A 13411-nucleotide genomic window follows, 5' to 3' on the forward strand; every position below is an offset into this window, starting at 1 on the left:
CGTGTGTGTCTTAGGTTGGCTGAGTCTCATACGCACATATGACTTGCATTGAGGATCGCCCAACTCCCCAGCCTCCCGCCCTTCAACGCTCCTTGCTTGTTGTTCCAGGAGGCTGACTTTTTGGTTATAGATCGGTTACCTAACGTATGGGGTTAGGAAAATTGTGGGGAGAGACAGAGATGCTGCAATAACTGAGTCTTATACGAAGTGGTCGTTTACTCCTGGTACTCTCTATCTGGGCATCAAAACTTCTCTGCTGCTTGTTTCTCCTCCCCTCTTTGTTCCATTTTTCTTAGCTCTACCATGTCCAACTGGTTGATCCTATGATACTCATGTCGAGGATAACCGTCGACTTCCCATTCCTTGCGGCCTTTTGTGTCCAGCCCACTGCTGGATACGGAAAATTGATGATTGAACGGTCTTTTAGTTGAGAAGCTGAAAATGCATTTTGTATAGTAGCGAGGACTGCGTTGTGGTTTCGTCACTACTTCTCTCCGTATCACCTAAATCCAGGAGCCGTACGGGTCTAAGCGAGCAAGAATATGTCTTGGTCCCCTGAGGACCGCCCAGGTTATATCCAAGCATATGTGGCCACCGACAAAATCATCGCATCGATATAGTCAAACGTCGCTTCTCACTTCTAGGGTCAGGTATGGGAAGTTGAGATTGGCATCAGCCATGCTTTTGAACCCGTTATAGCTGCCCCCGTGAATCCGCTGCTGTAGGGAGAATATACGCTGATGGTCATACCCGAAAATTATATCTGGTTTCGGATTAGCTACCTATGCAAAGAAGTGATTTGGCTTTCTGGATCAAAAGTGAGAGAAAGCGAGGTTTGAGCCCCTTTTTATTGCGACAGAATGTTATCGTTGCCTTCGTTACATCTTTCTGGGGAACACAATGATCGACCCGATAATCGCTACGTTCGAGATCCAAAGCATCAATGAGATGGTCCCTAAACGGCATTGAACACATCCCAAGCATGGAGTTATACGAAACATGGACCGAATGCTCGAGGTCCTTCGACGTAACATTAAATCTACGGGCATATCATCAATGTCGACATTTCTTATGGTGTCGATATGTTACTAAACTTAATCTAGGAGCTCTTCGCTAAGCATCATTAATAACACTTCGTTCCGGTGAAGGTACTGTTGCAGAAAATTAAAATATATATATATATTTAAAAGAAGGGGGGAGAGAATAGAAAACCGAAGTACATAACATGTTTAAGTTTAGAAGTCGGCCTTCGTTTTAGTCCAGCCAAGGATTGTCTTATGGCTACCCTTTTCGCGGGGTTATGGCGGGTAGGTAAGGCTAGAATTGTAAGTCACTCCCCTATACCTCAGGTACACAGTACGGGTTTTTGGTAGGTGATAAGAGGTACCTACGTTTGTGCAACGGAAAGTCGCTCTTCATTGTGCATAAATCCGTGCTTAATAGACGTGGCATAGCCCCCCATTAGGGTAGTATGCATTGTTGCTGTTCTACATTCTCTGGGTTATGGAGATTAGATACCATTTTATAAGGTATATATTTATATATCCTAACATCCCAAAGACACTAGACCAGAGAAACACTCTCTTAATTACCTAACCTTTTACTCAAATTCGCTCCCTGCCACACTCAAAACATGAGCACATTAATTCCTAGAGTGCCTTCGAACTCTACCCGTGGTCAATGGCGTGGTCGTGGTGATCGTGGGCGTGGGCGTGGTGATCGTGGTGGGACTAGTAGTCGCAGTCGCGGTCGCGGCAGCTGGCGAGGGCGAGGGCGAGGCAATGATGGAAGAGAACATGGCCCTAATCCGAGTAGAAGCCAAGATCAACCCTCTAGAGGCATTGCCGACGATGCTCCTCTCGGTCGCCTTATCACGAAGATTGCTTTAGAAAGTAATTCGAACTACAATACGGGCGATGCGAAGATTACCAATTGCAGATATGCAGCTTCATATTCTCTAGTTGATTCCAAAACCCCTAAAATTATTGTTCCAGGTTTGTTATGAGAAACCATTCACCATGCGCAGGATATTGACACGGTAAATAGGAGAACCAGCAACTTGGACACCGCCCCAGTTACCTTCACAACTCCCTGGAGATCGTGGAGATTATCTTCGAGATCATAATGGAGCAAGGTTTCCCGACCATCCTATGCTGCCCTCTGTCTATTCTCTAGTTTCTCTGAATAAAGAGTTTGACACGTCAAAAATTGACATTATGGGCTGCGCGAGTTCCCTCGGAGACATTCTCCGGTTCGTACGATCGGTTGATTTAACCTTCAGGTTTGACGTTGAAATGATTGGGGATACCCTATTCATGGTCCGCAATTGTCGCGATCAAGTCATTCCCGACGTTCGCGGATACGGTCATTCCTTCTTGGACTCTTTTACCTCTTATGAGTCCAAGGTGCAGGAAACTAAATCGCACCAGCGTATCATCTCATATTCCTTCAGCGGATTGAACTGCTTGGTTCGTTTTGAGTGCGACGGATACTTGGCAAATGGTAAAGACGATTTTGCTACTACGGTTACTGAACTAGATGATTTGGACCTTGCAGAGTCACCTGCTATCGAAACAGCCGGAAAGATAATACCTCAGCAATCAATCATTGAAATTAAGACGAGGTCCAAGGCAAGATCTCAAACAGGTGCACCAGTCGATATGAATGAGCAACTTCCTAGACTATGGCTCCGACAGATACCCTACTTCATTACCGCATATCATCTTACAGGGAACTTTGAAGATGTCCAAGAAAAGGCCATCCAACAGGAATTGCTCGATTGGGAAAATAGCCATCAATCCGAACTTCAGCGATTCGCTTCCATTCTGCGCCAACTGATTGTTGAGGTCAAGCGGGCAGGCCATTTGAAGCTCGAACTGTGTCGAACAGGGTCGGGACCACTCGAATTGAGGGAGCAAGGCGGCAAGCCTCGGGAAGTACTCCCAAGTGATTGGAGGGATATGTGGGCTAGGCCGCATCATGGACTAGGCAGCGATGGCGCAGCCTGCCTGAGTGATGAGGATGAAGACGATAGTTACCCCAGCCTGCTTTCACGGAAGGGTGAATCTGACGAATCGGATGATGATGATGATGATGATTTCTCGCTAGACTTTACAGGGTGTGACCCGAGTTGCGGATATTGCGGTAAGTGTGCCTAAGAAATAAGTGTGTTGGCATCAAAGAGCATCAAGTAGCATTCCATTAGGAGAGTCTCGATTGCGCGATTGAGCGTTTGCGCGTTTGCGCGTTTATACACTTGTTCGTGTGCCCGCATGATAGGCATAATTTACTCCGCACTTAGGTCAAATAACAGGGCGCAGCAGTATGATACCTAAAGTCAAGACACGCACGGTACTGTGTTACATGTATGCGGGTTGGCTAGGGGGAATATGAGATATGAGATAATGCAACCTGCCGCCGAATAGCAAACCAACGTTTATCGGCCTGAAACAAAGAGACTCGAAACTCGAAATCGAGGGGAAATGCCTGTTCATCATGACTACCTCCTAACTTAAGCAGAAAGTCTAAATTGTTCGTCTTATGTTACCTATTTTACTTCATACCTACCTCAGATTTATTACCTTTACTCTCCCCTACGGCTTCTCCAATCTTCTAATCAAGTAATATTTACTTCTTACCAACGACGCCACGATGTCGTACCAAGCAGCTGCTAGCGGACCATCGCCAACTCAAGATCAGGACACCAATTCCCGGTCTCGAGCTCTTGATAAGTTCTTCTATAGAATATTAGAAGGGAAGGGGAAACCTTTTGAGGGGGTTAGGGATGCACAAAGGTTTCTCGAGTCAATCGTCAACAGAACTGACGAGCCAGATTGCATCGAGAGGTTGGCTTCATCAAAGGTTGGCCAACAAGCGCTGCACAAGTCTTTGACAATAGATACCTCGGTTGAATTTATGAACAACCATGTCTCGAGCCTTTTGAAGTTCCTCGCCGACCCTGCTCTGCAAAGGCTTTGCGAGGGTGAACTCCTCAACCAAGTCCTATGGGTTATGGTTGACCCGCCGTTATTTTGGGACAGTTTGATCCAAAATGTCAAATCCGAACAAATTGAGCCTCAAGCCCTAGAAGGCTTTGCTTGGCTACTGTTGCAGCTAATACTGCTACCACAGTCACAATCATCCAAGTTTCGAGAGGTTGCATTGTCACTCTGTCAAGATGACACTTTCAAGAAGCTCGAAGAATCGTGCCCTCCGGCATCAAGAGGCACATTTCAGAAGGTCAGGGCATTAGTCCAACCTTCAGAGTCTACCGCGAGCTCCCATCTAGTCAACAAATTTAGTCCAGGGGGTCGTCATGATAACGACTTCACTAATTACCATGACATATCAATCCTTCCTACCCGAGACGAGATGGAATCTACCGAGAGACCTTTCTATACGCAGGCCGCGGTAGCGTTCGAAGAAGGAAACCTAAATCGAGCGCTCGATCATCTTGATAACCAATTCCGTCTACTCAGAGAAGACATGCTTGCCGATATGCGTGAAGATCTCAAGAATATGAGAAGCCAAACCAGGAAGAAAAATTGGAGAAACATGATCATCAAAGATCTGTTACTGGAGGACATACACAAAGAGTCAATGACGAATGAACGGCCATGCAATCTAGTACTCAGATGCTCCGAGGATATCTTGAACATGAAGAGTGAAAGCATCGAAAAGAGGAAAAAGGAGTTAAAGAAATCTCCGGGATTCCTAAAGCACCAAAGCTTTGGATGCTTTATGAAGGATGATACCCTCCTGGCATTTGCATCTCTAGACAGGAACGAAGAAAAGCTGGCTCTTCATCCACCTCGTCTCTGCTTACAGGTTGTTGGTGAAAACATGCTAGCAAACCTTTTGTTAGCCCTACAGAGAGGCACGGTCGATTTCTTACTTGTTTCAACTCCGATTTTCGCTTACGAACCAGTTTTGGAGCGACTAAAGCGAAAGACTGATATTGAACTCGACCACGATATCCTAGTTCGTTCCAAGGAACCACAAGAGTCGCCGGTTAAGCCACAGGAAGTCATCGATGCTCTGCAAAGGTCTTTATCTTCCCCGACCGATTTGCAGGACCTGATCAAGACAACCAAAAGCATTAATCTTGATCCATCGCAAGTCAAAGCCCTCATATATGGTTTGCAGTGTCAAACATGCCAGATACAAGGTCCACCAGGTATGAAGGCCCAAAGAAACTAGTATAAAACTATCCATTCTAACCTTTAGACTAGGAACTGGAAAGTCTTTAGTTGGTGCTCTCCTAACGAAGATATTACTGGATGAAACACAGGAGACGTTGCTAGTACTATCATTTACAAACCACGCTCTGGACCAATTCATCGAGGACTTGCTCGATATTGGGATCAACTCAAATTACATTGTCCGACTCGGATCAAAGTTCACTGATCGAACTGAAGCACTCACCCTGAAAAATCAGACGTCTGGCTACGTTAAAGTATCGAGAACTCGGTATGACCTAATTGCCTCTGAGAAAGGAAAGCTGCAATCATTAGCCGAAGGAGTAGAAAAGCATTTCGCTACCTTTGCGCAGCCTCGCATATCTTATAACGATTTGTTAGAATTCATAGAGTTCTCAGATACGGAAAGCCACTTCTTTGATGCGCTGGAGGTCCCAAAAGTAGCAGATGGCGAAACCCGTGTTGGGAAAAAGGGTGCCTCAATGCAGCCTTATTATCTCTTTGATCTCTGGGCAAAAGGAAAACCACCGGGTCCCTTTGGCAAGGAAAAGTCAGATGCCTCGAGTAAGGAGGTATGGGGTATGAAGAAGCAAGATCGTCATGCGAAGATACAGGAGTGGGAGGATGAGATTCGCCGAGAAAGGATTTCCACACTCTCCAAGTGGATTACTGATTTCAACAAGACCTACAAGACTCTACAGAGCCTGCGGAAGGAGAGAACGGAGCAAACTCTCCGAAGTAAGCGTATTATCTGCTGCACTACTACGGCAGCTTCCATGTACGCGCAAGAGATACAGGCTGCTGCGCCTGGGATTATCATAGTTGAGGAAGCGGGAGAAATTCTAGAAAGCCGTATGTATATTCCAATATTGTTCACCCAGCCCTACACCCCCTTTGAGTATATTTGTGGCCATCTGTCTACATTCACCCAGAAATCATTCTACAGGTACCTACTACTACTACTACTACACTCGAAAAGAGTCCATCGTCCTATTCTTTCAATATCACTCGCTAATTCGATACACTCGAAGATATCCTTGCGGCTATGGGTCCTAGCACGAAACAACTCGTCCAAATCGGTGATCACAAGCAGCTTCGACCAAAAGTAAAGAACTTTAAGCTCACTGTAGAAGCTGGACATGGGTACGATCTCAATCGGTCGCTGTTTGAGCGGCTTATACTTCAGGGGCAGCCTCACTGTACGCTGCTGAACCAGCACAGAATGAGGCCGGAAATTTCAGCACTGATAAGACATAATTATCCTGACCTCCAAGATGCAAAAGATACGCAAAATCGGCCGGAACTATTGGGATTCCAAGGTAATGTCGTCTTTGTCAATCACCGTTACCTTGAAGCGAGACATAATGTCCTTGTCGACAAGCTTGATCCGACTGCTGGGGCAAGTAAGCAGAACATTTTCGAAGCAGACATGGTCTTAAAGTGTGTTCGCTACCTGGGTCAACAGAACTATAAGACTTCAAATATAGTAGTTTTAACCCCATATCTAGTAAGTTTCAGTCAAGCGTCCATATACGCTTAAACCGCTAACATACCGTAGGGTCAACTATCATTACTTCGAAACAAACTCGGCAAGGACCATGATCCGATTTTGAACGACCTGGACTCACATGATCTCGTTGAATCCGGGGAAATGCCAGCCGAAAGTGCGGAAGTGAACAAGAAGCAAATCCGCCTCTCCACTATTGACAACTACCAGGGCGAAGAGAGCGACATTGTCGTCGCCTCATTAACTCGCAGTAATGATGATGGGGACATTGGATTCATGTGTGCCCCAGAACGACTTAACGTGCTTGTTTCCAGAGCTCGAAATGCATTAATCATGATTGGTAATACGAGTACATTCATGAACGCTAAGAAGGGAAAAGACGAGTGGATAAGGTTGTTTGATCATTTGAAAAAGGATGGGAGAATCCATAATGGATTTCCCCTCAAGTGTGAAAAACACCCAGACACAAAACATATTGTTCGCTCACCTGACGATTTCGAGCTTTATTGCCCTGATGGAGGATGTACTTTGCCATGCAATGAAATGTTATCCTGTGGTAAGCATACATGCTCAAGGCGATGCCACATACGAGTCGATCATTCGAAAATGCCTTGCGACGCGATCATCACCGATGTTTGTTCGCAGAAGCATAAACTTACATGGAATTGTTTCAATAAAACTCCACCCGCTTGCCAGACTTGCCGTCGAGAGAAGGAAGAAAAGATCCGCAAAGCCCGTAGAGATAAGGAGCTCGAACAGGAGCGACAGGCGAAGCAGCTCGCTTACGCTAAGCTTCTGAAATCCCTCCAAGATGATATAGAGAAGCAGAGGAAGATTATTAAAGATGCCCAGGAGGAAAGGATAAAGGAGCAGACTTTGCAACAGCACCGCATCGAACTTGCAGAGTTGACAAAACAGGCTCGGAAACCTGTTGTTACAAATAACAGTCCCCCACCGGATACCAAAGCTAAGCAGCAAACACCTAAGGGGACAGCCAAGCCTAGTAAAGATGGAAACCAGACCTCTTCACAGGAGAAACCATCCGCCAACAATATGCCAGGTCAATGGCCTGCTGAGAATCCATCTACTTCAAGCACGGAACCCGAAAATGGCAATAAAACTGAAGATTGTAACAGCAACGGTCATGGCAATAGCCACAATGTTAATAACAAAGATGGCAAAGATGGCAAAGATGGCAGTAGCAACCACGATGATACTCCTGATGATAGTTCTAATGACAGTACGCCGGGTACCCCTCAAGGCAAGCCTTTTCCGTCTAGAGGCCCTTCAGGAGCCGAAACAGATTGGCAGTATCAGAAAAAGTATGAAAATGCCTTCAACGAAGCCCTCGACTCTCTATTCAAGATGATCGGGCTAGAGACTGTGAAGAAGGAATTCCTAGCAATCAAGGCACGGATTGATACGGCTGTTCGTCAGGGAGTAGACACTAAGGATGAAAGATTCGGAGCTGCCCTACTCGGAAACCCTGGGACCGGCAAAACGACAGTTGCCAGGCTATATGCCAAGTTCTTGTCTTCCGTTGGAGCGATCTCTGGCAACCATTTTGAGGAGACTACCGGTTCGCGATTGGCTAATGATGGGATACAAGGTTGCCAAGCCTTGATAGACAAGATCCTCGAAAAGGGGGGCGGGGTATTTTTTCTAGACGAGGCATACCAAATTGTGTCTGGGAGCTCCACCGGTGGCCCTCAGGTGCTCGACTTCCTCCTTGCGGAGATAGAGAATCTCAGAGGCAAGGTTGTGTTCGTTTTCGCCGGATACCGGAAACAGATGGAAGGCTTCTTCGCGCACAACCCGGGAATTCCTAGTCGTATTCCCATCGAGATGAACTTTCAGGATTACGAAGATGACGAGCTTCTCGAGATCATGAAATACCAGCTGACAAAGAAGTACGACAGCCGCATGCAGGTCGAGGGCAAACCTGATGGATTGTATATGCGGGTTGTGGCGCGGCGTATTGGCCGCGGTCGAGGGAGGGAAGGGTTCGGCAACGCTCGGCAGGTAGAGAACGTACTGGCAATTATCCTCAAAAGGCAAGCGGACCGCCTGCACGACGAGAGGCGACAGGGAAAACAACCGAATGACTTGCTACTTCGGAATATTGACCTTGTAGGTCCAGAACCCAGCAAGCAATTCTCCAACAATAAGGACTGGCAGAAGCTCCAAAACATGATAGGCTTGGATTCAGTCAAGCAGTCAGTTATGGTCCTCGTCGATCGCCTACAGATGAATTACGAGCGAGAAATGAAGGAGCAGCCCCCCGTTGAATGTTCCCTGAATAAGGTATTTTTCGGGAATCCAGGAACGGGAAAGACGACTGTTGCGAAGCTTTACGGCAAGATATTGAAAGCACTGGGCCTCTTAAGCAACGGAGAAGTCATTATCAAGAACCCATCCGACTTTGTTGGGGCGTACCTCGGCCACTCCGAAAAGAACACCAAAGCTATCCTCGAATCTACGAAGGGGAAAGTTCTTATTATCGACGAAGCCTATATGCTCGCTGGTGGAAGCTCGGGCGTTGGGGGTACAGGTGATCCGTTTAAGACAGCAGTCGTGGATACCATCGTCGCCGAAGTCCAGAGTACTGCCCTTGAGGACCGATGTGTTCTACTGCTCGGTTACAAGGAACTAATGGAGGATATGTTCCAGAAGGTCAATCCGGGATTATCACGACGGTTCCCCATGTCATCTGGCTTCAATTTCCAGGATTATGATGACAATCAACTTCGACATATACTCGATCTCAAATTGAGCCAACAGGGATTCAGAGCGGGAGAGCTTGCAAAGAAGGTCGTTATCGAGGTTCTCCGACGTGCCCGTAACAGACCTAATTTTGGTAATGCCGGCGAAGTTGACATCATCCTCGACCGGGCTAAGGACGCCCAACAGAAGCGTCTGTCTGAGAATCCTCAAAAGAAAAATACCGACGTACTGCTTCCTGAAGATATTGACCCCGAGTTCGACCGAGGCGAGCGTGCCGCGACCAATATTCGCATGCTCTTCAAAGATGTTATCGGGTGCGAAGAAATCATCGAGCAGCTAGAAGGCTACCAGCAAGTCGTCAAGAACATGAAAGCCATGGATATGGATCCCACTTCGCAGATTCCTTTTGGATTTCTCTTCCGTGGACCACCAGGTAATTGCCTTCCCCAGTAAATAAATACCTATCTAAACTATCTCTAACTTAGCCTATGATAGGAACCGGTAAGACTACGACGGCTAGAAGGATGGGTAAGGTATATTACGACATGGGTTTCCTTGCGGATGCCACTGTGGTGGACTGCTCAGCAACAGATCTAATAGGCCAGTTCGTTGGCCACACCGGCCCCAAGGTCCAGAAGAAGTTTGACGAAGCCCTCGGAAGGGTGCTCTTTATCGATGAGGCCTACAGACTTGCCGAAGGTCACTTTGCCAAGGAAGCAATGGACGAGATTGTTGATTGTCTGACCAAGGAAAAATACCACAATAAACTTGTAGTCAGTAAGTATACCTACAAGTCACTTTCTTTACTGCACTGCTTTCCAACTGCGTCCTCTCAAAACATGCCTAGAGTAGCGACAGACTTGGGTTCAGGGCTTCGTTTAATACTCTTATATATACTTACCTGACACCTGCTAACTTTAAACACTAGTTCTCGCCGGCTACGACAATGATATCAATCGACTGATGAACCAGAATCCCGGCTTGACCAGCAGATTCCCCGAGACAATCTCCTTCCCCAACCTTCCACCACGTCACTGTCGAGACCTTCTATTACAAGGCCTACAGAAGAAGAAACTAGACACGAAGGACCTAGAGGTATCACCTACCTTGGACACGAAACTACTGGGTCTATTTGGAACGCTTACGCAGACACCATCTTGGGGCAACGCCCGCGACGTACAGACCCTTACCAAGTCTATCTTCTCCAAGATCATGAAGTCCAAAACCCCTAACCCCAACCGCATGGTGCCCGAGGACATCGTGATAGACGTCATCCAAGGTATGCTCAAAGAACGCACCGAGCGAGCCAAGGCCACCGAAACCAACAACCCCTTCTCCATGCCCTTCCCCTCCCCACCGGTCCAACTAGCAACCCTGGATCCCCCACCACCACCCAAGATCGCGACCGCGACGGACACAGTTGCGGAGGAAAAAGTCGACAAGAAGGAAAAAGAAGAAGAACCGCCTAAGAAAGACAAGGACGGATCCGGTGGCGGCGGCGGTGGAAAAGCCAGCATTCGGGACGCGGGCGTCTCGGACGAGGTATGGGAGCAACTGCAGCGAGACAAAGAGGCGTTCCTCGAGCGGCAACGCGAAGCAGCCAAAGCGAAGCAGGAAGCAGAAGAACTAGAACGACAACTAAAGCTACAAGAAGAGGCGGCGCAGCGGGAGCGGGACGAGGCGAAGAGGCAGGAGGAGCTGCGGAAGCTGAAGGAGGCGCGGCGGAGGCACGAGCTTGCGGAGCAGGAGCGAAAGAAGAAGGAAGAGAGAGTCAGGAAGGAGAAGATGATGCAGGAGAAGCTGATGAGAATGGGCAGGTGTCCCATGGGTTTCGCGTGGATTCCGCAGGTTGGTGGGTATAGGTGTGCTGGGGGGTCTCATTTTATGTCGAATGAGCAGTTGGGGATTTAGAGGGAGCAAGTAAGGCATCTAAAGTAAGTAAGTAAGGTTTGGGGATAGTGTGCCAGTACAAGAGAGAGAAGAAGAGTTATGTATTGGGGGTGTTTGGGATGGTCACTTTGTTTGATGAGAAGAGGCTTGATACTCGATCTACAGACATAAATACCAGGTAGCTACCTGACCTAAGGCTAGGTCGGGAGAAGGATTCATGTGTAGTGATGCATGAGAACTTAACGATTACATACCCCTGAGTTGGTATGCTGGAAGAAAGGTAGATTGTGATGTACGATAGCTATGAGGTTTCCTATGGTCTTGGATAGTCTTGGTAAGGGGTGAGCGTTACAATATATTACAAGAACATTGCTACATTACTATCGATACTTCTTGTCATCAGATCATCGCTTGAGCTTTTGATATAAATAGGAAAAAAATAGTAATACCTCCGGATCGTAATAATACTGGCGTTGGTGTAACTCACTAGGTGAAATAGGTAGAATGGCAAGTCAGAATAAAGACTAGAAAGATGAGGCTATCGTCAAGATCTTATCTAATTTGTTTAATTCTACCTATTCCTCGTATAGTTAAGGATTTTATACTACCAACTTTGGTCCTAAAGGCTTTCGGTTCCCATAATAACTCAGCGGCGTTAATTTAGAGCTGTCAGCCTTGGCTGCAATGTTCACTGACTACCTCTGAGTACTTCAATTCCTGAACTTAATGAGTTATTTTCCAGAGCTTCGCCAAAGTGATTATACCTCTCGCTCTCTCCCTCTTTATACATTAGGTAGTTAAAAAGGATAGCACGTGTCATAGGTTTCCATCGGTTCCTTGCCTCAGTTCAACTTGCCTTGTTCGCTAATATGATATAAGGGTAACACGATGATTTTCAACATACGACACCTGCTTACTTTGTCGTATATTACTCCAACTTGTCAAGCTTCAAATTTTACGTCGTTTAAAGACGAGTTGGGAATTTGGAGAGCCAGTGAGTTAGTTACCCTAGTTAACCCGTATCCACACTCTCTCAAGACTTGGACAATTATAGTTAGTGTAATCAACCACAACCCCTCAAAAGCCTTTAAGCAAATAAAGTCTAGACAACTTACAAGTCACAATAGTATATTGTTTTAATGCACGATCATGCAGTAGCCTTGTTCCTACTGCGCAACAACTTCAAAGAGCGTAAATGGTTGACACCGCCTCTTGTACCTAACAAACTCTGACTTTGCTACCTGTTACTGTTAACTACCTGTTCTTTAGAAAGTATTAGTATTTCATAGTATTATGGATCCAAGTAACACCGCAAATCATTAGGTACACTTTCTAGGTTTGTACATGACGAGCGTGACAAGAAAATGTTTGGGGAGTATAAAAAAGCGCGGAGAATAGACGGTCTTAAGAGTAACAGTCCCCCCACTCAGGCATCAAATACCATTAGGTAGGTAGTAGAAAGGTTCGGGAATGGATATTTTACACGTACGATGCTGCAAAGCCAGGCATGTTTACCAATAACGTCTGATTCCTCAAGCAAGCCAACGTTGGCCAACAACTCTAGGAGAGTTTGATAGGTCGGTTTGGTGGATAAAGACTACGGACAGACCCAGAGAGACCCAGAGAGACCCAGAACGATGCGGTTAAGGGATCCAAGAATTGCTTAGCCTTAGGTACCTAGTTAGTAGCTTTGTCTCTTTACCAAGTCTCTCCAGCAACTGGTTTTTTTTTTCTTCGCTTGCCATCTTCTTCTAAGCTCTTCGTAAAATGAATATATATAAAATAAAATAAAAAAGAATTCTTCAATATAAAAAATATTCCTCGAATAAGAGAGAAGCAGCTAACTTTAAACTTTTTTAATTCTCCGAATAACAAATGACGAGAAACCCAGACTTTTAAATCGCAGCACGTGAAAATCGAGATCGCGCGACCCCTTAAAAAGGGAAATAGACCCACAGAACCCTGACGCACGGACAGATCCCCCTTGCTCATCTGGGCTGTTGGGCTAAAGGATTCCGACCAATCATATATTATTCTACGAAAATCCCTCCACTTCTTTTTTGCCAGTTATCGCCAGTTATCGTCATCACGG

General features: G+C 46.3%; 3 protein-coding genes across 3 annotated transcripts; all 3 read left to right on the forward strand.

The window, feature by feature from the left end:
* The first annotated feature begins 976 nt into the window (after nt 1-976).
* Nucleotides 977-3803, forward strand: F4812DRAFT_263901 (uncharacterized protein). The gene is made up of 2 exons (XM_047930836.1): nt 977-1994; nt 2047-3803. The coding sequence occupies exons 1-2, from the start codon at nt 1634-1636 to the stop codon at nt 3156-3158; spliced, it is 1473 nt and encodes a 490-aa protein (XP_047792722.1). The 5' UTR covers nt 977-1633; the 3' UTR covers nt 3159-3803.
* Nucleotides 3652-11340, forward strand: F4812DRAFT_469042 (P-loop containing nucleoside triphosphate hydrolase protein; the record flags this gene model as incomplete). Its single annotated transcript, XM_047938837.1, has 6 exons — nt 3652-5176; nt 5232-6050; nt 6230-6705; nt 6757-9862; nt 9925-10206; nt 10358-11340. 6 exons carry the CDS (start codon nt 3652-3654, stop codon nt 11338-11340), a joined length of 7191 nt encoding a protein of 2396 aa, XP_047792723.1.
* A 518-nt stretch (nt 11341-11858) lies between these two features.
* F4812DRAFT_417384 (uncharacterized protein) lies at nt 11859-13206 on the forward strand. Its single transcript, XM_047933167.1, has one exon. The coding sequence runs from the start codon at nt 12208-12210 to the stop codon at nt 12457-12459; it is 252 nt and encodes an 83-aa protein (XP_047792724.1). The 5' UTR covers nt 11859-12207; the 3' UTR covers nt 12460-13206.
* The last annotated feature ends 205 nt before the right edge of the window (nt 13207-13411 follow it).

Source organism: Daldinia caldariorum, assembly GCF_022478825.1.
Source record: "Daldinia caldariorum strain CBS 122874 unplaced genomic scaffold F4812scaffold_3, whole genome shotgun sequence".
NCBI lineage: Eukaryota > Fungi > Ascomycota > Sordariomycetes > Xylariales > Hypoxylaceae > Daldinia > Daldinia caldariorum.

Excerpts from the sequence above, each read along its gene's own strand:
- F4812DRAFT_263901 (XM_047930836.1), top strand. The coding sequence starts at position 1,634 with ATGAGCACATTAATTCCTAGAGTGCCTTCGAACTCTACCCGTGGTCAA. Across the intron at positions 1,995-2,046 it reads CCCTAAAATTATTGTTCCAG|GAGAACCAGCAACTTGGACA; the intron begins GTTTGTTATGAG and ends CACGGTAAATAG.
- F4812DRAFT_417384 (XM_047933167.1), top strand. The coding sequence starts at position 12,208 with ATGATTTTCAACATACGACACCTGCTTACTTTGTCGTATATTACTCCA.